The sequence below is a fragment of the Leptopilina heterotoma genome, unplaced genomic scaffold, assembly GCF_015476425.1.
Source record: "Leptopilina heterotoma isolate Lh14 unplaced genomic scaffold, ASM1547642v1 Lhet_76, whole genome shotgun sequence".
Lineage (NCBI taxonomy): Eukaryota > Metazoa > Arthropoda > Insecta > Hymenoptera > Figitidae > Leptopilina > Leptopilina heterotoma.
Genome location: NW_025111175.1, coordinates 602,238 through 628,195, shown reverse-complemented (window position 1 = coordinate 628,195; position 25,958 = coordinate 602,238). Strand labels below are relative to the sequence as shown.

General features: G+C 24.2%; 2 protein-coding genes across 2 annotated transcripts; one reads left to right on the top strand and one right to left on the bottom strand.

The window, feature by feature from the left end:
* Positions 1-1,179: 1,179 nt before the first annotated feature.
* Positions 1,180-8,381, top strand: LOC122510836 (pupal cuticle protein-like). Its single transcript, XM_043625760.1, has 3 exons — positions 1,180-1,371; positions 2,315-2,565; positions 7,836-8,381. Exons 1-3 carry the CDS (start codon positions 1,360-1,362, stop codon positions 8,026-8,028), a joined length of 456 nt encoding a protein of 151 aa, XP_043481695.1. The 5' UTR covers positions 1,180-1,359; the 3' UTR covers positions 8,029-8,381.
* Positions 8,382-15,157: 6,776 nt separating this feature from the next.
* LOC122510852 (pupal cuticle protein-like) lies at positions 15,158-22,713 on the bottom strand. The gene is made up of 3 exons (XM_043625794.1): positions 22,486-22,713; positions 16,289-16,615; positions 15,158-15,517 (listed from the first exon to the last, which is right to left on the bottom strand). The coding sequence occupies exons 1-3, from the start codon at positions 22,696-22,698 to the stop codon at positions 15,221-15,223; spliced, it is 837 nt and encodes a 278-aa protein (XP_043481729.1). The 5' UTR covers positions 22,699-22,713; the 3' UTR covers positions 15,158-15,220.
* Positions 22,714-25,958: the final 3,245 nt, after the last annotated feature.

Here is a 25,958-nt window from a genome sequence, read left to right as displayed (position 1 = left end):
AATAGTTTCCACGTAAACTTAGAATTAAAAAAAAAAATATTTTACGTTAATAATAAAAAAAATAAATAAATAAAATAATAAAAAATAATTTAAGTCCAACTTGAATCAAAATTGTTGAAAATTGACAATTGTTAACAATGAATGTTGAATGGTGGCGGAGTAAAAAAATGAGAAATAAATTTGCCTGAATTGTTTAAAAAATTATATTGAATAGATTTACTGTTGTGATTTGCAAAGAAAACTTGATTCTAATCTTATCGTAAGAATCAAAAGAAAAAAAAAATAGTTTATGTGCAATTTAATACATATTACGATGCCTTGGTTATTAAAACACGTGTAACATTTAGTTGAACATGACTCGTAAACATTAAATTCTGTGTAGAATTCATAAATATCTGAAGTTAAATATTCTAGGTTCGAGTATATTACTTGTAAATTTATAGTGTAATAAATGTAAATATTTATGGAGTAATTTGAGCAGACAATAGAAAATATGAACGATTACTGAGGGATAAACTGCATTCGAGACGCGAACACTATTCTAACTATATACTATTGTCGACTATTGTTAATTTAGTAACTATAATTTTAAAAACAAATCATTTCTGATTGTCAATTGTAATTACTAGGATTTTCAAGCTGTATGGTTAAATGATAATTATGGTTGAATTAGGAAAATTATTTCCAACTTGTATTCCAACTAGGATTTGAAAACTAGGATAATTGATTATTGAAATTTCCAGTAATAGCTTCAATTACTAGTAAATATTATTTTTAAAAAACTACTTTTATTTCGAAGTAAAAATAAATATTTAAAAAAATCTTTTTTTAAAAATTAAATTAAATATTTAAAAAAATATTTTTTTTTCAACTTAAATATAACATTTAAAAAATACTTTTCTTATTTTTCCATTTAATTATTTAAAAAATTTTAAAAATTCGTAAATGTCACTTCGCGTTTCAAAGAAAAAAATATATTTCCGAATATCAATTAAAAAAGTTTGTAAAGGAATTTGAAGAGGGAGGAATTTTAGAGGGAACAAAAAACAATATTAACAATGCGCTATCAAGTAATTATTATACACGTTATATTACAAGGGGTGGGGGTGGGAGAAAAAGGAGAGCACATTTTCTTGGGTGTGGTGTCGATGAAAAATGGGGTGGGGTGATGGCAGGCGATTGTCGAGAACCTCTATAAATTGACGGATCCTTGAATGCAACAGTCATGTGGACTTTGTATCTTCGTTACTATCGATCACTGATTAATCAGTGTTAAAATAAACAAGAGGAGAAAAATAGAGAGAGAAAGAGTTAGAAAGAGTAATTAAAAAAAAAGTCCCGATTCAACAAGGATTCAACATGTTTTTATTAGTGAGTATTAAGTGACTCATATTTCTTCCATGATAATGAAGAAATCAGTGAAGTGTAACAGTGTCCATTGAACTTGATTTATTTAATTAAAAGGATTACAAATAAATTACGGTATTTTTTTTTTTGTTTCGTTTTTGTTTCGTCGAATCGTTTCTTATTAGTAATTACAATCTAATTATTTATTTTATATTAATTATCAATTATTTATTTATTAATTGCAATTATTTATATAATTATTTTTAACAAAATAAAAATATATTAAAGTTCATAATTTGTTTACATAAATATTTATATTATATATAGTTATATTTTATTATAACCAATATTATTTTAAATATAAGTAATACGTTCGGCTACTATTACCAAAAATTAAAAGAAAAAAAATTTATTTTAGTGTCATTAAATTTTATTTTTAATAAATTGAATATTTTTTGAAAATAAAAATTAATTTCTAAAACAAAAAGGAAAAGAAAAAAGCAAATCTAAAAAGAAACGAAAACTAAAAAGGAAACGAAAAAAGTAAAACAAAAAAAAAACCAAATAAATAAAACCAAAAAAAAAAATGAAACAAAAAGCAAATCTAAAAAGAAACGAAAACTAAAAAGGAAACAAAAAAAGTAAAACAAAAAAAAACCAAATAAATAAAACCGAAAAAAATGAAACAAAAAAATTTCATTTTTTTGTTTCATTTTTTTTGGTTTTATTTATTTGATTTCGTATTTTTTCACAATAAATCAAAACAAAAAAAGGCAAAAAAAAAAAATCAAAACAATTTACTTGTTTAAAATACAATGGAACTGTATTTACATCGTGTTTACATTATGCAAGGGGTGGGGGTGGGAGAAAAAAAAATTACTAATATTCTTAATAATAAAAAGGGAATTTATTGGGCATTACAATTGGATGACTTAAAAAAAGAAGTTTGGTACCAATTTTATTGCAGTTACTTTTGGCCTCAGCCTCCATGGTTTTTGGAGCGCCACAATGGTACGGTGGTGGACCAGTTGGCTATGGTCACAATCCAGCACCATTGGGACCGGACGGTAGAGTCGTCGATACACCGGAAGTAGCTCACTTAAAATCCGCTCATTTATCAGCTTTAGCTGAGGCGGCAGCTCGTGCTCCATCAGGTCCCTCGGGACCTTATGGCGGTCACTCTGCCTATCCCTCTGGAAACTACGTTTCCCATTACAGGTAAAAAAAAAAGAAATTGGAAAATCTTGGAAAATTATTTTTTTTCAAATAGAAAAATTCTGGATCCAGAATTTTTTTTTTTTTTTTCGAATAATTACTGGTTATAACTACCATTGCTGCAAATATTTACTGGTTGTAGTTTTGATTACCATTGATTACCATAATCACTAGTTACTACCATTGATTACCATAATTTCTAGTTGTAACTACCATTGGTTACAATAATTACTGGTTTTAACAACCATTGATTATAATAATCACTAGTTGTAATTACCATTGCTGAAAATATTTACTGATTGTCACTATCACTTATTGGATTATTGACTATGTAACCATTATTAATTAATATAATTATTGGTTGAAACAAACTACTAGTAATAATATGAAAATATTCTATTTTCAGTTACTAGTAGTTGTAGTAAAAAGAAGCTAAAAATAATGGATCACTTACTTCACGCTTACAAATTAATTAAAGAATTATTTTACTACTGCTTACAATCAGAATAAGTTATAGAGTTTCAGTCACTGGTAGTTAAAATAAAAAAGTTTGGAAAATATTTCAAAATAAATAAAAGTTTGCTTCCTGATGTATTAGCTTCAATTACTAGTAGTTAGGGTATAATACAATATAGCCGTAAATGACGGCAGTAGCTTAAATTACTAGTATTTGAAGTATAAATAAAGTTCCAAATAATATCATTAGGTTAAATTACCAGTACTAGTACTAAAATAGTACTAGTACTAAATTACCAGTAATGACAAAAACTTCAATTACTAGTAGGTAAAATAAATTAATAGTAATAATAATAATAATAATAATTAATAGCTTCAATTACTAGTAGTTAAAGTATAGTAAAGCCGCAAATAATTGTTACAGCTTCAATTCCTAGTAGTTGTACTAAAATTTAACCCTAAGAAATGGTTGCTTTATATATTCTGGATTATAATTTTAATTAACTTTAGCTGCATCGAAAAGAAACTAAAAAATAATGTCTGTTTTTAGTAACTTTAACTAATAATAGCTTCAATTACTTACTAGTAGTTGCAATAAAATTTAGTGGCTTTTTTCTCATAGCTCCAACTGAATTGTTGCTTTAATTAACAAGTAGTTGCACAAAAGTGAAACTAATAATAATAATTACTTTTTCTTAATGGTAGCAATCGCTTCAATTACTAGTAGTTACAAGTAAAGTAGAACTAAAAAGGTATAAGTAGCACTAAAAGAAGGTACAAATAATGACTGTTGTTTAGCTTTACCTAATAATAGGTTTAATAACTAATTCACTAGTGGTTGCAGTAAAATCTAAAAATTTGATGCTTTGTGTTCTCATAGCTTCAATTACTAGTTTTGGAAATTTCAAACTTTAGTATCTTTTTCAATTTTCAATAAAATCTGTTTTTCTGCTTTGCTCCTTAGATTTTGTGCGCAAAAACAAACAACTCTTCCTTTAGACACATTTCTGTAAAACCAAATTCAAAAAAGTTATTACACTTTTCAAGAAAAGTACAAAAAATTGAGATTTACTAATTTTGAAAATTTAAAACTTTGGTATCTTTTTCAATTTTCAGTAAAATCTGTTTTTCTGCTTTTTTCCTTAAATTATGTGTAAAAACAAACAATTTTTCCTTTGGACGCATTTCTGTAAAACCAAATTCAAAAAAGTTATTACACTTTTCCAGAAAAGTACAAAAAATTGAGATTTTCTTTTATTGAAAATTTAAAACTTTGGTATCTTTTTCAATTTTCAGTAAAATCTGTTTTTCTGCTTTGTTCCTTAAATTTAGTGCAAAATCAAACAACTTTTCCTTTAGACACATTTCTGTAAAACCAAATTCAAAAAAGTTATTACACTTTTCCAGAAAAGTACAAAAAATTGAGATTTACTAATTTTGAAAATTTCAAACTTTGGTATCTTTTTCAATTTTCATTAAAATCAGTTTTTCTGCTTTTTTCCTTAAATTTTGTGTAAAAACAAACAACTTTTCTTTTAGACGCATTTCTGTAAAACTAAATTCAAAAAAATTATTACACTTTTCCAGAAAAGTACCAAAAATTGAGATTTACTAATTTTGAAAATTTCAAACTTTGGTATCTTTTTCAATTTTCATTAAAATCAGTTTTTCTGCTTTTTTCCTTAAATTTTGTGTAAAAACAAACAACTTTTCCTTTGGACGCATTAATGTAAAACAAAAATCAAAAAAGTTATTACACTTTTCCAGAAAAGTACCAAAAATTGAGATTTTCTTATTTTGATAATTTCAAACTTTGGTATTTTTTTCAATTTTCATTAAAATCTGTTTTTCTCCTTTTTTCCTTAAATTTGGTGCAAAATCAAACAACTTTACCTTTAGACACATTTCTGTAAAACAAAAATCAAAAAAGTTATTACACTTTTCCAGAAAAGTACCAAAAATTGAGATTTTCTTATTTTGATAATTTCAAACTTTGGTATTTTTTTCAATTTTCATTAAAATCTGTTTTTCTGCTTTTTTCCTTAAAATTGTGTAAAAACCAACAACTTTTCTTTTGGACGCATTTCTGTAAAACAAAAATCAAAAAAGTTATTACACTTTTCCAGAAAAGTACAAAAAATTGAGATTTTCTTATTTTAAAAATTTCAAACTTTGGTATTTTTTTCAATTTTCATTAAAATCTGTTTTTCTGCTTTTTTCCTTAAAATTGTGTAAAAACCAACAACTTTTCTTTTGGACGCATTTCTGTAAAACAAAAATCAAAAAAGTTATTACACTTTTCCAGAAAAGTACCAAAAATTGAGATTTTCTTATTTTGATAATTTCAAACTTTGGTATTTTTTTCAATTTTCATTAAAATCTGTTTTTCTGCTTTTTTCCTTAAAATTGTGTAAAAACCAACAACTTTTCTTTTGGACGCATTTCTGTAAAACAAAAATCAAAAAAGTTATTACACTTTTCCAGAAAAGTACAAAAAATTGAGATTTTCTTATATTAAAAATTTCAAACTTTGGTATCTTTTTTAATTTTGATAAAAATCTGTTTTTCTGCTTTTTTCCTTCAATTTTATGTAAAACCAAACAACTTTTCCTTTAGACACATTTCTGTAAAACCAAATTCAAAAAAGTTATTACACTTTTCCCGAAAAGTACAAAAAATTGAGATTTTCTTATATTGAAAATTTAAAACTTTGGTATGTTTTTTAATTTTCAGTAAAATCTGTTTTTCTGCTTTTCTTCTTAAATTTCGTTCAAAAACAAACAATTTTTCCTTTGGACGCATTTCTGTAAAACCAAATTCAAAAAAGTTATTACACTTTTCAAGAAAAGTACAAAAAATTGAGATTTACTAATTTTGAAAATTTCAAACTTTGGTATCTTTTTCAATTTTCATTAAAATCAGTTTTTCTCCTTTTTTCCTTAAATTTTGTGTAAAAACAAACAACTTTTCCTTTGGACGCATTAATGTAAAACAAAAATCAAAAAAGTTATTACACTTTTCCAGAAAAGTACCAAAAATTGAGATTTTCTTATTTTGATAATTTCAAACTTTGGTATTTTTTTCAATTTTCATTAAAATCTGTTTTTCTCCTTTTTTCCTTAAATTTGGTGCAAAATCAAACAACTTTACCTTTAGACACATTTCTGTAAAACAAAAATCAAAAAAGTTATTACACTTTTCCAGAAAAGTACCAAAAATTGAGATTTTCTTATTTTGATAATTTCAAACTTTGGTATTTTTTTCAATTTTCATTAAAATCTGTTTTTCTGCTTTTTTCCTTAAAATTGTGTAAAAACCAACAACTTTTCTTTTGGACGCATTTCTGTAAAACAAAAATCAAAAAAGTTATTACACTTTTCCAGAAAAGTACAAAAAATTGAGATTTTCTTATTTTAAAAATTTCAAACTTTGGTATTTTTTTCAATTTTCATTAAAATCTGTTTTTCTGCTTTTTTCCTTAAAATTGTGTAAAAACCAACAACTTTTCTTTTGGACGCATTTCTGTAAAACAAAAATCAAAAAAGTTATTACACTTTTCCAGAAAAGTACCAAAAATTGAGATTTTCTTATTTTGATAATTTCAAACTTTGGTATTTTTTTCAATTTTCATTAAAATCTGTTTTTCTGCTTTTTTCCTTAAAATTGTGTAAAAACCAACAACTTTTCTTTTGGACGCATTTCTGTAAAACAAAAATCAAAAAAGTTATTACACTTTTCCAGAAAAGTACAAAAAATTGAGATTTTCTTATATTAAAAATTTCAAACTTTGGTATCTTTTTTAATTTTGATAAAAATCTGTTTTTCTGCTTTTTTCCTTAAATTTTATGTAAAACCAAACAACTTTTCCTTTAGACACATTTCTGTAAAACCAAATTCAAAAAAGTTATTACACTTTTCCCGAAAAGTACAAAAAATTGAGATTTTCTTATATTGAAAATTTAAAACTTTGGTATGTTTTTTAATTTTCAGTAAAATCTGTTTTTCTGCTTTTCTTCTTAAATTTCGTTCAAAAACAAACAATTTTTCCTTTGGAAGCATTTCTGTAAAACCAAATTCAAAAAAGTTATTACACTTTTCAAGAAAAGTACAAAAAATTGAGATTTTCTTATATTAAAAATTTCAAACTTTAGTATCTTTTTCAATTTTCATTAAAATCTGTTTTTTTGCTTTTTTCCTTAAATTTTGTGAAAAAACAAACAACTTTTCCTTTAGACACATTTCTGTAAAACCAGATTCAAAAAAGTTATTACACTTTTCCAGAAAAGTACAAAAAATTGAGATTTTCTTGTATTGAAAATTTAAAACTTTGGTATGTTTTTTAATTTTCAGTAAAATCTGTTTTTCTGTTTTTTTCCTTAAATTTCGTTAAAAAATAAACAATTTTTCCTTTGGACGCATTTCTGTAAAACCAAATTCAAAAAAGTTATTACACTTTTCCAGAAAAGTACAAAAAATTGAGATTTTCTTATTTTAAAAATTTCAAACTTTGGTATCTTTTTAAAATTTCAATAAAATCTGTTTTTCTGCTTTGTTCCTTAAATTTGGTGTAAAAACAAATAACTTTTCCTCTAGACACATTTCTGTAAAACCAGATTCAAAAAAGTTATTACACTTTTCCAAAAAAGTACAAAAAATTGAGATTTACTAATTTTGAAAATTTCAAACTATTGCTTCAAATTTTATTATCTCCCCCGCTAAACGAAGATATTTTAAAAATTAGAGACACTGAAAATATATTTAAAGTGTTAAGAAAAAAAATAAAAAATTTGCTAAAAAAATTTTTTAACAATAATTAGTGGACCACCAGCACCATTGGGACATGATGGACGAGTAGTTGACACGCCGGAAGTTCAAGCGGCGAAAGCCCATCATTTTGCACTTTATAGTGCTGAAGCGCAAAAGGCAGCAGCCGCCGGACCCGCTGGACCAGGAGGCTGGAATCCAGCATGGAATGGTGGCGACTGGAATGGACACTATGGACAATATTAAAAAAATAGGAATAAAAAAACGAAAACTTAATTTCGACCTGGAAATATATTTTTTATACAATACAATGAAGGAAGATAGAATTCTTTCACATTTTTTTTATAATAATTTATCGTTAAAAACTACCTCGTTGGAAAGACTCGAAGAAAAAGATTGACTATAAAAATCGTCTTGGGAAATTAAAAAAAAATTTTTTTTTCTTTTTTTATGATTGAAATTCTATTTTAAGCGGAAAGGCGATGATTTTTCTATTTTTCAAAGGCTGATGATTAGACGATTGCTATAGTAATAATAATAATATAAATAATATTGATAATGATAATAATAATGAATAAAAGAAATCCAATTTTCTCGTAGATATTTGCTTAAGTGCTTTTTTTTGTTCCTCTCCAATATTGCTGTTGCTCTAATTTCTTTTTCTTCCACTTTTTACATTTTTTTAATACATTTTTTTGCGAAGTGTAATTTATTGTTGAAAAAATTTTTTTCGGAAAAGTAAATTTTCATCATTAATTAAAATTTATTGTTTTTACTCTTTTACTTTTTTACTAAAAAAACTTTTTACTTTTTTACTTCTAATTAAAAAAGTTGAAAAATACTTTTAGAAAAATTAAAATACTCCCTCGTCTGATGCGAATGTAGAAAAAAATTATTAGAAAAAAAAATTGAAAAAAAGAAAACTAAGAAAGGAAGAATCGCTTCAGTAATGAATTATTTTTTGTTTTTGGTGATTGAAGTTTCCAATAATAATTCGTGATTTCGTTAGTTGAATAAATATTGTAAAATAATTATTTAACTGCTTTTTTGCAATTTGTTATTAATTGATTGAAATTTTACAAAATTTGTTAATTTTAAGATTTTTTTATTATACGATTAAGAAGGTGTTTGGTGCTCATTTTAGATGTAAATATTGTATAATTATTATTATATTTTTAACATGTTACAAAAAAGAATTGAATATAATAATAAATAAAAATTACAAGTCATTAATGGTCTTTTTCTTTATCCTTGAAAATCATGTTTTTCGCAAGAATTCTTTCTTTAATTCTTCACAATTATTCAATTATTTTACCAAATAAATAAAAAAAAATAAATAAAATAAAAAAATAAAATTTTTAAATAAAATAAAAAGAAAATAAAATAAAATTTTTTATGACAATTCAATTAATTAAAAAAAAATTAAATTATATTTTTCGCAAGAATTTAGATATTTTTCTAAATAATAAAATTTTTCACGAGAATTCAATTATTTAAAAACAAAAGAAAAACAATTCTTCGCGAAAAAAATTAAAAGCGCTATAGTACGATTTTTTTTTGAGAAATAACTTAATTTTAAATTATTATTAAATCGAAATCGTTGAAAATTTTAATTGTTGTAATATTGTAATAACATTTAAATTTTTACTTTGAAGAATTATTAATTTATTTTCTTAATTCCTGTGAACAATTTAAATCTAAATTTTATTAAATAATTTTCTTTGCTTACTTTTAAAAATTACATTGCAAAAATTTAGAAAATAATTGAATTTTGAAGAAATTTAGAATCAAATTTCTGAGTAGTAGTTTTTAGTAGTTTTTTGTTTTTACAATTATTTGTACAATTTAACAGTAAAAAGGGGAAATTTTGTTTTTAAATAAACTTTAATCCCATTCACCAAAAACTAAAATTAAGAGTAAAAAGACGAAAATTTTTTTTTTAAAATAAATTTTAATCTCGTTCACAAAAACTATAATTAAAAATAAAAACAGGAAATGGAAGGTAATTTTCGTGTCTAAGGGAGAAACTAATACAAATTTTAGTGCGTAAGGAAAGAATTTTTTTATTTCGCTTTTTTACTGATTATTTAAAATTGCAGCGTAAAAAATAATATTATCTAATAATTACAATAACGTGAAAGTGTAAATATAATACACGTTGTTTACGTGCGACGACGATGCTAATGTTGTGCATATAAATTATTATTATATTATTCTCGATGTTGTTATTATTAGTTAACACATAAATACAAGACAGACTTCCTGCTCAAGTTTTCTGAAAGGCTAATTGAATACGGTAATAAGTAAATAATTGAAATTTTCCGATTAACATAGGTATTCACGTGCATTAACACGCCCGTGACATGAATCGAAATTAAGATTGTTAATGATAGCGAAAAGTGGTCTAGAGATGCATTCCTCGTCAGGCATGAACAATCATGTCCTTGCTTCATTTGTTGTTCATTCGCTACTGTCTAAGAGAACAATTGTCCAGAGATAAGATATCGTATATATATATACATACGAAAACCGGTTTTCTACTTTTGTTTATCGATATAAACACCATAAAAAAGGAGAAACAATAAAAAAATAATCGAACAACATTCAAGCGAACAGAAACGCTTGACTTTTCACCTCCATTAGAATTCTTCCTTGATTGAAAAGCAGAAGGTATCAATTTTCCCCTTTACTAAGCAGTTAATTTTTAGTTCACAAAAACGAAGGTAAATAAATGAAACAAAAAAGATCAAGATATAATAATTACAATTCACAAGTAAATATATTTGATTTTATTTTTATACAATTTTTTGTATTTTTTACTTTTTTTTAAACTTAAAACTTTAATGCTTTTTCTGAGGATTTTCTTAGAAAATAAATTTCTACAAAAACCCTATTTTGCATTAATTTCAATTCGTTTTGCAACGATAAAATTAATAAGTAACTATTTTTTATAATTTCGAATGTTAAATTAATTATTAAATGAAAGAAAATTAGATTGAAGAATATTGAAATAAAAGAAATCGGACAATAATAAAGTTTTCTTGGAAGAATTTAATAACCGCATGCGAATCGTGGTAAAAATGCCCCGACCGACGAATAATAATATTGTTATCGTGAGTTTATGTCGATATTGCGTAAGTTGTGAGTGTGTTATAAGTTCAAACTGGGAGTGCTCTTCCTTTCGATTTCTCATTGGCTGACGCCCACCTACTCACCTACTTTGTTACCTACCTACCTACTTACTTACCTACCAAGCAACCCACCTACCTGCATACTTATTGTGTGTATATATAGTGTAGGATGACAGAACGAGTGCACTCACGTTACGTTGGGAGAGCTTTTTAATCACTCTCTCTCTCTCACTCACTCGGAAAAACCGAAAGTCAACTCTCACAATGATCTGCTACCTTGCGACGACAATAATTTATATCTAGATTCAATTCGTCTCATTTCTATTAAATAATAATTTTCATTCTTTTACTCAATAGTGATCGATTGTAAGAGATATTCTTGCCTCTAAACAAATATATAAAAAGTGAAAAAAAATTCATCACAAAAGTACAAAAAATTGAAATTTACTAATTTTGAAAATTTCAAACTTTGGTATCTTTCTAAATTTTTATCAAAATCTGTTTTTCGGCTTTTTTCCTTAAATTTGGTTCAAAAACAAGCAACTTTTCCTTTAGACACTTTTCTGTAGAAGAAAATTCAAAAAAGTTATCATATTTTTTTAAAAAAAGTACAAAAATTTTAGATTTATTAGCTTCGAAAATTTCAAACTTTAGTATCTTTCTAAATTTTGATCAAAATCTGTTTTTCTGCTTTTTTCCTTAAATTTGGTTCAAAAACAAGCAACTTTTCCTTTAGACACTTTTCTGTAGAACAAAATTCAAAAAAGTTACCACATATTTTAAAAAGAAGTACAAAAATTTTAGATTTATTAGCTTTGAAAATTTCAAACTTTGGTATCTTTCTAAATTTTTATCAAAATCTGTTTTTCTGCCTTTTTCCTCAAATTTGGTTCAAAAACAAGCAATTTTTTCTTTAGACACTTTTCTGTAGAAGAAAATTCAAAAAAGTTATCACACTTTTCCAGAAAAGTACAAACAATTGAGATTTTCTTATTTTGAAAATTTAAAACTTTGGTATCTTTTTTAATTTTTACTAAAATCTATTTTTCTGCTTTTTACCTTAAATTTGGTTCAAAAACAAACAACTTTTCCTTTAGACGCATTTCTCTAGAACAAAATTCAAAAAAGTTATCACATATTTTAAAAAGAAGTACAAAAATTTTAGATTTATTAGCTTTGAAAATTTCAAACTTTGGTATCTTTCTAAATTTTTATCAAAATCTGTTTTTCTGCTTTTTTCCTTAAATTTGGTTCAAAAACAAGCAACTTTTCCTTTAGACACTTTTCTGTAGAACAAAATTCAAAAAAGTTACCACATATTTTAAAAAGAAGTACAAAAATTTTAGATTTATTAGCTTTGAAAATTTCAAACTTTGGTATCTTTTTAAATTTTTATCAAAATCTGTTTTTCCGCTTTTTTCCTTAAATTTAATTCAAAAACAAGCATTTTTTCCTTTAGACACTTTTCTGTAGAAGAAAATTCAAAAAAGTTATCACACTTTTCTAGAAAAGTAAAAAATTTGAGATTTTCTTATTTTGAAAATTTCAAACTTTAGTATCTTTTTTAATTTTTACCAAAATCTGTTTTTCTGCTTTTTCTCTTAAATTTGGTTCAAAAACAAGCAACTTTTCCTTTAGACACTTTTCTGTAGAACAAAATTCAAAAAAGTTACCACATATTTTAAAAAGAAGTACAAAAATTTTAGATTTATTAGCTTTGAAAATTTCAAACTTTGGTATCTTTCTAAATTTTTATCAAAATCTGTTTTTCTGCCTTTTTCCTCAAATTTGGTTTAAAAACAAGCAATTTTTTTTTTAGACACTTTTCTGTAGAAGAAAATTCAAAAAAGTTATCACACTTTTCCAGAAAAGTACAAACAATTGAGATTTTCTTATTTTGAAAATTTCAAACTTTGGTATCTTTTTTAATTTTTACTAAAATCTATTTTTCTGCTTTTTTCCTTAAATTTGGTTCAAAAACAATCAACTTTTCCTTTAGACACTTTTCTGTAGAAGAAAATTCAAAAAAGTTATCACATATTTTAAAAAGAAGTACAAAAATTTTAGATTTATTAGCTTTGAAAATTTCAAACTTTGGTATCTTTTTAAATTTTTATCAAAATCTGTTTTTCCGCTTTTTTCCTTAAATTTAATTCAAAAACAAGCATTTTTTCCTTTAGACACTTTTCTGTAGAAGAAAGTTCAAAAAAGTTATCACACTTTTCTAGAAAAGTAAAAAATTTGAGATTTTCTTATTTTGAAAATTTCAAACTTTAGTATCTTTTTTAATTTTTACCAAAATCTGTTTTTCTGCTTTTTCTCTTAAATTTGGTTCAAAAACAAGCAACTTTTCCTTTAGACACTTTTCTGTAGAAGAAAATTCAAAAAAGTTATCACATATTTTAAAAAGAAGTACAAAAATTTTAGATTTATTAGCTTTGAAAATTTCAAACTTTGGTATCTTTCTAAATTTTTATCAAAATCTGTTTTTCGGCTTTTTTCCTTAAATTTGGTTAAAAAACAAGCAACTTTTCCTTTAGACACTTTTCTGTAGAAGAAAATTCAAAAAAGTTATCATATTTTTTTAAAAAAAGTACAAAAATTTTAGATTTATTAGCTTTGAAAATTTCAAACTTTAGTATCTTTCTAAATTTTTATCAAAATCTGTTTTTCTGCTTTTTTCCTTAAATTTGGTTCAAAAACAAGCAACTTTTCCTTTAGACACTTTTCTGTAGAACAAAATTCAAAAAAGTTACCACATATTTTAAAAAGAAGTACAAAAATTTAAGATTTATTAGCTTTGAAAATTTCAAACTTTGGTATCTTTCTAAATTTTTATCAAAATCTGTTTTTCTGCCTTTTTCCTTAAATTTGGTTCAAAAACAAGCAACTTTTCCTTTAGACACTTTTCTGTAGAACAAAATTCAAAAAAGTTATCACATATTTTAAAAAGAAGTACAAAAATTTTAGATTTATTAGCTTTGAAAATTTCAAACTTTGGTATCTTTTTAAATTTTTATCAAAATCTGTTTTTCCGCTTTTTTCCTTAAATTTAATTCAAAAAGAAGCAACTTTTCCTTTAGACACTTTTCTGTAGAAGAAAATTCAAAAAAGTTATCACACTTTTCTAGAAAAGTAAAAAATTTGAGATTTTCTTATTTTGAAAATTTCAAACTTTAGTATCTTTTTTAATTTTTACTAAAATCTGTTTTTCTGCTTTTTTCCTCAAATTTGGTTCAAAAACAAGCAACTTTTCCTTTTGACACTTTTCTGTAGAAGAAAATTCAAAAAAGTTATCACACTTTTCCAGAAAAGTACAAACAATTGAGATTTTCTTATTTTAAAAATTTTAAACATTGGTATCTTTTTTAATTTTTATCAAAATCTGTTTTTCTGCTTTTTTCCTTAAATTTGGTTTAAAAACAAGCAACTTTTCCTTTAGACACTTTTCTGTAGAAGAAAATTGAAAAAAGTTATCACACTTTTCCAGAAAAGTACATAAATTTGAGATTTTCTTATTTTGAAAATTTCAAACTTTGGTATCTTTTTAAATTTTTATCAAAATCTGTTTTTCGCCTGTTTCCTTAAATTTAATTCAAAAACAAGCATTTTTTCCTTTAGACACTTTTCTGTAGAAGAAAATTCAAAAAAGTTATCACTATTTTTAAAAAAAAGTACAAAAATTTGTGATTTATTAGCTTTGAAAATTTCAAAGTTTGGTATCTTTTTAAATTTTTATCAAAATCTGGTTTTCTGCTTTTTTCATCAAATTTGGTTCAAAAACAAGCAACTTTTCCTTTAGACACTTTTCTGTAGAAGAAAATTCAAAAAAGTTATCACACTTTTCTAGAAAAGTACAAAAATTTGAGATTTTCTTATTTTGAAAATTTCAAACTTTGGTATCTTTTTTAATTTTTACTAAAATCTGTTTTTCTGCTTTTTTCCTCAAATTTGGTTCAAAAACAAGCAACTTTTCCTTTTGACACTTTTCTGTTGAAGAAAATTCAAAAAAGTTATCACACTTTTCCAGAAAAGTACAAACAATCGAAATTTTCTTATTTTGAAAAGATCAAAAATGTTATGACATTTTTCCATAAAAGTTTTAAAGAAAAGTTTTTTTTCTGAATAAGTATTTTTTTAAAGAAATTCATTTTATCTTTAAAAAAGCCTTTTTTAAGTAAACGAATTTTTTTGATCATAATTTTTTTATTAAATGAAATAAATAAATTAATTTTATTTTGCTCATATTTTTTTTTATTTTGTTTTTTAATAGAAAAAATTATGTTTAGATTATAAAAAAATAAAATTTAATATATAGTATTGTAGGCAGGAGGTTGTCCAACCAATGAGGCGGCGTAAGCGTGAGCTTTCATGTGGGCCGCCTTTGCTTCGGCAACTTCCGGTGTATCGATAACTCTTCCATCGGGTCCCAGTGGCGCCAATGGTCCATTATAACTTGCTGGCACATTATGCGTATAGGAAACATGTATTGGCGATGAATAAACGTAATTTCTTCTCGTATCGTAATTCACTTGGGGTTGATAGTAACTGTTGCTCAGCGCTTGATTGTATGCCGATAGGTGTGCTGTCTTTGTCCGTGCCACCTGGAAAGAAAGAGAAAAGTCATTATTTAGAATTTTATCTTTATTTTAAATTAATTTATTTCTTTATGAAGTTAATTGAAGTCGAAGTTATGTATGAGAATGTAATATATATATATCGTGGAATATACATTTTCTAATAATTGGTAATTATATTACTTCATTGGGGTGCAGTTTAGAATTGAAATGTTAAAGGTTCTTTTTATCTGATTTCCTCATTTCTTCACTCATAGAAGTAATGAGAGTCTTCAAATGGTGAATCGGCAAACATAAAATATATTGTTACATCTAATGACTGGCTATTACAAAGTTGCTGTACTCTATTATTATTTTCTTGAATATCACCTACAAAATAAATAGGGATAACAACAAAGTTGATGATTCTTGCATCATTTGATTGACACATTGTTTTGATTTTTCTTTGAGAAGGAGAGAAATAGTGATTTTTTTTCAAAGTTGACTATCATTAGGGAAGCACGTTTATTGTTTATTATCTTGTAATTGAAATTTTCCATCTCTCTATGGATTTTTTGTCAATAATTCGAGAGTTTCTTTTATTTTAATTATCTCTTCATAATTATTATTGATTGATAATTATTAGTTAATTATTGGTAATAAATAATTTTTTGATATTATTTAATAATAATTAGAAAAAATTTTTTATCTCTTTGGATTTTTTTGTCAATAATTGAGGCCTTAGATAAAAAATGGGAATGAGAAGAAGAAATGGATTTATGATGGTAAAGAAGAAAAAGAAGAAGAGAAAATGATCACCTCCTGGGTGTCCATTACTCGGCCATTGTAGACGATTGGTGCTATATAATTTCTGGAAGCAATTGAAGAAACATAGGATGTGTCGTGATAGACACCATCGTTGCCACGAGTGTCCTCGTAAGCATCCGGAGGTGTGGGCACTTGTGCCAATCTTCGAAGGGCCTCGGCGTGAGCTGCCAAATGCATGGCACGAGCATGAGCCACTTCAGGTGTGTCAATTACCCTTCCATCTTCAGCCAAGGGCGCCGGTGGTCCCACGTAGCGAAATTCATTATCCTCGTATTTACCTTCGCACGCCGTCAAGACGACACACACGATCAGAAAAATCTGTTACAAGAGAAAGAAAAATGCAATTGTTCTTAAAAACAAAAATTACTGAAATTTACTAAAATTCTTCAAAGGAATTCAATTATTTTAAAAAATAATAACCGACTTAAAAATTGTTAACGTTTTTTAAAAATAGTTAATAATAAATAGTCAATAATAATTAATAAACAATAATAATTAATAAATAATTTAACAATGAAGAAAAATAAAACAAATAAGAGATTTATCATTTTTCTAAAATTTCAATGATAAATTATGCATTTTGTATATAATTATGAAAAGAATAATAATTAACTTTTTTTCCTAATAATATCCATCAAACAATTGACATCCCACTAGTATAAACACGAAAGGAGATATCATTAAATAGTAAAAAAAAATGTTAAATTTACAATTTCCCTTGAAATTTGCACGATATAATCATTACACCACTTACAAATAGAGGCGTCACTGAATCATCAAAAGAATTTAATAAACACAACTACCTACATATTCTATTAGAATTTTTTCCATTTTCCCAAAAAAGAAATACTTTTATTATTCTCTCATAAATAATTAAAAAAAAATTCTTATTTCATTTACTAATTAACATGTAATTTTTTATTTTATAGAAATAAATTCGTGTAAGAAATGTTATCAAAATTTTTGAAAATAATTAAATTATTCTTTTGAAAAATTTTCGTAAAATTTTTTAGAATAATTGTATTTTTCGAAGAAATCATTTAAAATTGTATAAAACATAATTAAAATTCAATTAAGTTAGTTAAATAATTCAATTGAAAATATTATTTTTGAAAATAATGAACAAAACAAAAAATTGTAAAAATACAAATTAATTTTTTTTTATTATTTAAGAGTTTAAAAAGTCGTATTAGTAATTTCTACTAATTTATAAGTAAAATTTACTAATTCAAAAGCAAAAAGTCAGCCACTAATTTGAATCAGTAAAAATTTTTCTAATTCAAATTAATGAGTATAGTTTCGAATGTTTGTGGTTCATGATAATTCCTAACAATTGAAAGTAATGGTAGATCTGAATAATGATAGTACCTCGCAATGGAAATTAAAAATAATAGTACAAAAAGTGGAGATTTACTAATTTTTAAAAATTCAAACCGAGATATTTTTTTTAATTTTTATTAAAACCTGTTTTTCTGCTTTTTTTCTTAAATTTTGAGTAAAAACAAACAACTTTTCTTTTAGACACATTTCTGTAGAACAAAAATCAAAAAAGTTATCACACTTTTCCAAAAAAGTACAATAATTGAGATTTTGAAAAATGCAAACTTTGGTATCTTTTTCAATTTTTATCAAAATCTGTTTTTCTGCTTCTTTCCTTAAATTTGGACCAAAAACAAACAACTTTTTCTCTTGACGCATTTCCGTAGAACAAAAATCAAAAAAGTTATGATGTTTTTCCAGAAAAGTACAAAAAATTGAGATTTTCTTATTTTGAAATTTTTAAACTTTGGTATCTTTTTCAATTTTTATCAAAATTTGTTTTTCTGCTTTTCTCCATAAATTTGGTCCAAAAACAAACAACTTTTCCCTTAGACATATTTCTGTAGAACGAAAATCAAAAAAGTTATCACGCTTTTCCAGAAAAGTACAATAATTGAGATATTGAAAAAGGCAAACTTTGGTATCTTTTTTAATTTTCATCAAAATCTGTTTTTCTACAATTTTTCTTAAATTTGGACCAAAAACAAACAACTTTTTCTTTTGATGCATTTCCGTAGAACAAAAATCAAAAAAGTTATCACACTTTTCCAAAAAAGTACAATAATTGAGATATTGAAAAAGGCAAACTTTGGTATCTTTTTTAATTTTCATCAAAATCTGTTTTTCTACAATTTTTCTTAAATTTGGACCAAAAACAAACAACTTTTTCTTTTGATGCATTTCCGTAGAACAAAAATCAAAAAAGTTATCACACTTTTCCAAAAAAGTACAATAATTGAGATTTTGAAAAATGCAAACTTTGGTATCTTTTTGAATTTTTATCAAAATCTGTTTTTCTGCTTCTTTCCTTAAATTTGGACCAAAAACAAACAACTTTTCCCTTTGACGCATTTCTGTAGAACAAAAATCAAAAAAGTTATGATATTTTTTCAGAAAAGTACAAAAAATTGAGATTTTCTTATTTTGAAAAATTCAAACCTTGGTATTTTTTTCAAATTTCATTAAAATCTGTTTTTCTGCTTTTTTCCTTAAATTTTGAGTAAAAACAAACAACTTTTCCTTTAGACACATTTCTGTAAAACCAAATTCGAAAAAGTTATTACACTTTTCCAGAAAAGTACAAAAAATTGAGATTTTCTTATTTTAAAAATTTCAAACTTTGGTATCTTTTTCAATTTTTATTAAAATCTGTTTTTTTGCTTTTTTCCTTAAATTTTGTGTAAAAACAAACAACTTTTCCTTTAGACACATTTCTGTAAAACCTAATTCAAAAAAGTTATTACACTTTTCCAGAAAAGTACAAAAAATTGAGATTTTCTTATTTTAAAAATTTCAAAGTTTGGTATCTTTTTTAAATTTCAATAAAATCTGTTTCTCTGCTTTGTTCCTTAAATTTTGTGTAAAAACAAACAACTTTTCCTTGTAGTTCCAAATAATAATCGTACTTAAAAATAATGATAGTTGAAAGCAATGGTAGTTCCAAACAATGATAACTCTAATGGTTTTCTTCGAGTAGAAAATATAAATTTCACTTTCTTTTTCAAGAAACAAGAAGAGAAAAAAAAGGTAAATAAAAAAATTTGAAATTTATATTAAATTGTCAGAACTGAAGTAAAATGAATGTTTTATGATGAAGACAAGCTTCTCCTTTTTCAAGGGAAGATTATTATCTTTGTTTTTAGCAATAAATTCAGTTTACGACAGAAAACATTTTCCTATATAGTAGAGATACATGTTTCTATACATTGTGTGTATGAAGAGTCATTGAACGAATGTGTGAGAATTACGACCGTGAACTTGTTCATTGAGTCTAGAATAAAAGCAGAGGCGTCGCGTCATGTCATCTCCCTCTTCTCGTAGGTATTTTATTTACCGGATGTATGTACATGTATATTATGAAAGTTTAAGCTTCTTTTACTAGCGAGAAAATTTTCACACATGTGCAATATTTTTGCATCGTGAATTTTTCTTTCGAATAATAATAATAATATATTTAACAGTTGGCAAATGTGTGAGAGAAAATGAGCGTAAATCGTATATTATATTATGTTCATGTAATAAAAGGGAATTTTATTTTCATTCAGTAAAATAGGTAATTTTTTTCATTCATGATAATTTTTTTTATTATTAGTATTTATCTGTAATATTGTATTTTAATTGGACAAAAAAAAGTAATTTTGTTGTTTTTTTATTTTTTTTTAGTTATCTCTGCAAATTGTCATCAAAACAATTTGCAACAAATTTCTGCAAATATCTGCAATAAATGATAATAAATATTTTAAAACTACCATTAATGGAAGATAATATTTAATTTAAACTATCATTCATTAAAGCTGAAATTTCTGAAAACTACCATTGAGTTAAACTAGCACAGTTCAAAACCACCATTAATTGTTAAATTTATTTGACACTACTATTGAAACTATTATTAATTGAAAATTGTTTTAATCTAAAAAAATTTAGAAGATTTTTATTATCGTTTGTTTAAATATGTCAGTTACCATTTTTTTGTCCCAAGAATGCAGAAATAAAATTAGTAAAAAGTCAGGAAAAAAGTCGGGAATTATTTTTTCAATCCTTGTTAGACACACTGTTTAAATAAGTAAAGTGTTTTTAAAGAGCCCAAAAATATTGACGCTGAATGCCGTAAAAGAGAAGAAAAAATGTTGAATTTTAAGAAAATCGGTTTTTTGAATTTTTGATAATTTTTGATAATTTTAGATTTTTAACCAAAGGGCTGAGATAAAAAATTGGGTAAAGTATTTTTGAAAAGCCCAAAAATAATGAAGCAAAATGCCATAAAAAAGAAGAAAGAATGTTGAATTTTAAAAATTCAATTTTTTAAATTTTTGATAATTTCTGATATTTTTAGATTTTTAACGAAAGGGCTGAGATAAAAAATTGGGTAAAGTGTTTTTGAAGAGCCCAAAATACAATTTTTTTTTCATCTTTCCTGTTTTATGTTTAAAATTTAAAAATATTGTTTTATCAAATTTTTTCTTCTTTACATAAATTTAAATTTAAAGAAATTAAAAATTTTATTAAATATATTATTATTATCTATTCATTTGTTACTAAATGTGAAAAGTGTGCAGGAAAAGGATAAAAAACTAGTAAGGTGTGAGTGATATTAATAATTAATTGCAACAATATTATTAGGAACACATTTTATTAACAACACAAAATGAAATACATGATTTTGCGATGATTTATTATTTAGTTACAATTTACAACTAGTGGTCAATCATTCTACAATGTGAAATTATTGTTATTATTGTAATTTGTTATTATTATAATTATTATTTTTAAAACACTTCATTATATCCATTAGCGTGAATGAATAAATATAGTGAAATATAGTGAAAATAAATATAGTGAATTGAATAAATGAAAATGTTTATATTAAAACGTTCTAAGAAATAAACAAATAAATACTAATTATATGTTACTTATTTATAAAAAATTACAGATTATATTATTATATTATATAAATTATATTATAGTAACAAATTAACAGTGAATTCTACTCTAATTGACGAACACAAAAAGAAGATGATAATGCAAAATATGTCTGACATGACGTGAATTTTTCTACTTGTTACTTCTAAAAGCAAGAGAGTGATTTTAATTTATACATAATTTTTAATTGATTAAAAATTAATTAAATAATTTTTCTTGTATTACAAAGTCGATTTTGTTTTAATTTTCCGAATTTTCTTTCAATGTTTTTCTCAAAATTCACAAACAAACTTTGTTTCACAAATTTCACAGTTTGATTTTTCACGTTGGGTTTTTTTTTTTTTTGAATAATATAAACATTTTTAATCAAACATAAAATCACAGAAATCACAAACACAAAAATTATCATTTACATTCGAAAAGACCTTTTTATCATTCATTTGTAAATTTTTCCTTGCGAAGGAAAATTATTGTCCATTGCGATAATTATTGTTATTATAAATTAAAAAAAAGTAGTCACAAAATATTCCATTTTTTTCTTCAGATTTTTTTTGTTTTTTACTTTGTATTTTATTTTCTTTTTTTATTCAGTTTTTTTCTTCAGATCTTTGTTTTTTTATGGTTTTTTTTGTTTTGATTTTTATTCTGTATTTTTTTGTTTAGATTTTCATTTCTTTTTTTATTTTGTTATTATGTTTCCGTGTTTTTCTTGTTTTTTATTTTCTTTCCGTATTTATTTCCTTGTTTAGATCTTTATTTTATTCTGTTTTTATTTTCTTTTTTAAATTTTTATATTATTTCCAGTTTTATTTTTTTGATTAAATCTTTATTATGCTTTTAAATTTGTATTTTTTTTTTGTTTAGATTTTTATTCTGTTTCTATTTTTGTTTTCTTTTGTTTAAATCTTTATTTTGATATTTTATAATTCTTTTTATTTTGTTTTATCGTTTTTTTATTTCATTTTTACTTTGTTTTCCTTTTTGTTTTTGTTGGCTTTTTCTAATTTTGGTTGCTTTTTTTTATTTTTGTTGTTTTTTATTTTTATTTATATTATAATTTTTATTTTCTTTGTCGTTATTTGAAGATACACTTATAATATTCGCGCATTGAACTCTCCATTTTCGAGGTCATTGAACGTAAAGTGAAACAATTTTTTTTTGTGTTTTTTTGTTTTCCTTTGGTTTTCTTTAATTTTTTTTTTTTTGGTCGTAAAGATTGGCGCACTTACGATGAGTCCCATGGCCGTAATCGAAAGACAACCACCGACGACGAACCGTTTTCGTAATGTGAGTGCGCTTCGACAATCGGTGAGACTTGCTTTTATAGCATCTTCGTTGCGCTCGAGTCGAGCATCGTAAAAGCCACGCCTAAGAAAAATTCTCCAATTATTATTGTCCACCCACTTTTGCAATAATCCAAGGTTAAGCCCTTCATGAAGCATCTCCTATATATATAGATATTAAATGAAAAAAAAAGTTGATGACACTTTTCACCAGTCTATTGTACTCTTATAATCCTACGCATTCGTGGTGGTGATATATCAATCATTCTCTTCCCCACGGTTTCATTATATTTACAGCTTTCATAATTTATATTATCATCTTTCCATCATCATCATCATCAACTTCATTTTCATCATAATCATCATCATTTTCATAATCATGATTGTTATCATTATTATTAACATAATTATGATCATTAACATCATAACCATTATCATTTTCGTCATAATCATCATCATTATCACCATAATCATTTTTAACTTAATTATTATCATAATCATTATCGTAAGTATAATTATCATTTTAATTATAATCATCATTATCCTTTTTGTCATAATCATCATCATTATCAAATTAATCATTATAATGATTATATGATAAGTATAATTATCATTTTAATTATAAACATCATTATCCTTTTCGTCATAATCATCATCATTATCATTTTAATCATAATCATTATTATCATTTTCATTATAATCATCATCATTGTCATCATTGTCATCATTATCATCATTATCAACATAATCATCATCAATAACATCATAATCAACATGAATATCATTTTCATCATAATCATGATCATCATTATTTTAACTATAAATAATTTTTTTTAACTTGTTTTTATGTTTTTTCTTATGTTGAAAGTAAAAATTAACATTTCGTTACTGATGGTTATCACAGTTACTGATAGTAATTTAAATTGTTGATAGTTACAAATTTACAATCAATTGTTTTTCTAACTAAAAAATTTGAAGTAGTAAATATTTTCCATTTCGATCGTTAATGTTTGTAACAAAAAAATAGTTAAAGTTATTATAAAGAAATGAGCGCCTTTTGTTGAAATGGATCGATATTTTGAATTTTTTTGTTTTTTTCGAAAGGTGCAGCAAATATCCTGAGGTTAAATTTATATACAAGTGTGATGCAAAATATTCTTCTATGCATTTGACCTTTCGATCCGAGGCCATACAATTGCGATGCTCGATTTTTCATCGATTTCTCTCCCATCGAAGAGGGCAAGTTCTGTAATAAATAGTTTTCAAATGGATCAAATTTTTTTGTATTTTTACTTTCAATTTCTGTTCGAGTGAAAAGTCGTTGATTCAACAATCGTTGTAGATATTTTATAAAAATGTATAACAATATCCGAGGGAAGTATTTTTTTTTCAAATTTGGTTCAAAGTTATAAATTTATTCTATAAATTATAAAAAAAAAATTAGAATTATTTCAATGAATAATATTATTAAATAATAATATTAAAAAAATAATTTGATTTCTTATTTCTCTCGTTTCGTAAACAAAAATTATTAATTTTTTTTCAAAAATAAAAAAACTGTAAAAACTAATTATCGAAAAGTGAAGGAAATATATTAATATAGTGTAATTAGGTGAATCGATAGAAAATGTGAATATGATAATTAACATACAGGTTCACTTTGCTAAGAATATTGAAGATCTTTTATCTCTTCTTTCGTCTATTAGTTATGATGAGGAGGAAGAAAAAAAAATTTCAAAGTTCATGATTAATTAAAAAATGAAAAATTTATTAATGAGAGGATGCCTTGAAGTCAAGTTCTCACAGTACTATATATAAGATAATAAAAACATGTCGTGATCTACTGATCTACATCTCTCGAATTACGTTTCATTTGCAAGAATAATATAAATTTCGTTTTCTTTTGTAATCCCCCTTTAAGCTCAAGAAGCATAAGAAGAGATTATAATTTTTTTTTGTTTTGATAACCTTCGCAAATTAATTATAACTCACCTTTTATATAGTTTTCAACAAAAAAAAAGAATAAAGGATAATAAATATTTCAGTGATTTGAAATTTAATAAACTATTCAAAGACACTTGGAAGATAATAATTGACCCAGTTATTTTTTATTTATTAAACAAAAAATTACTTTCTCCTTTTTTCCACGAGACCATTTTTTAGAAACTGGTGAATTTAAAACTAAAACAATTTTCTTTTATTACATTCTTTTTTTCGAGATTATTAATAATAATCATAATTACAACAATAGCTAATAATTAGTCCCTTATAATTAAATAAATAAATAATAATTAATTATAATAATAATTGAGAAAATAATTATAATAATTATAATTATTAATCAATTATTATTACTAATAATTTTCTACGATTTAATTTAAAAAAAAATGTAATTAGTAACGTTTTTTTATCAATTTTATAGCCAGTAAAACAATCAATTATGAAGATCAAATTTTTACACGTGCAATGTTTATTATAAATAATCTTCAATTAACATATATATGATATATTTGAATAAAATTTTATTGACCTCTCAATTTTCTCTCTTTCGATAATGAAAATTACAATTTCAAATCAATCATCAAAAATATGTGAAAGTTAATACTCCTTCAATCACTAATATTGCGATAAATTGAATATCGATAATAATCAGAAATGACTTTGTTGTTAAATTATTGTTAAATAAAATAAAAAAGAAAAACTCGTTAGTCTTGTTTTGACATAGTTGGTGAATTATTTCTTAAGAGAAATATTAAAATTAAAATAACAAATATTTTACATTGAAAAGCTGAATGAGAAAATTTATTTATTCACAAAACATGTGGAAATTGAATCGAATAAAGTTAAATAGTTGATTAATTTTTTTGTGATTTTTGATCAATTTTCTCTTTATTGTCAATCAGTCTCTCATTCGAAAGATTATTTATTATACATTTAAATTTAATTTTTCGTGAAAAATTATGTAAGTATCGTAAATAATTTTTTTCTCATAGCTATTATTTTTTTGTTGTGATTAGTTCGTAACTTAATTTTATAATTTTACAGATTTTAACAAATTTTTTTTTGATTACTGCTTTTTTTTAAAACAAGCTAACAAATAAACATATTAACGAATAACTAATATTCAAGAAAGTAAATTTACACAAGTAAAGAAAAAATATCCAAACAATTAAAGATACAAAGATTTAAACAAATAAAGAAACAAAGATTTAAACAAATAAATAGACAAATATTCTACCGAACAAACTAAACACACGAAACAAATGCAACCAACTATAAAGCAAAACAAAAATAAATAAAATTGGACAGTGAATTTTTAATATTTGTTTAAAATATTTTCTTCAGATTCGAAAAAAGTGTCTTTGGAAAAACGGATAATGAAGTCATTTTTTAAAAGTGGGACTTTTTGTTTTGATGCA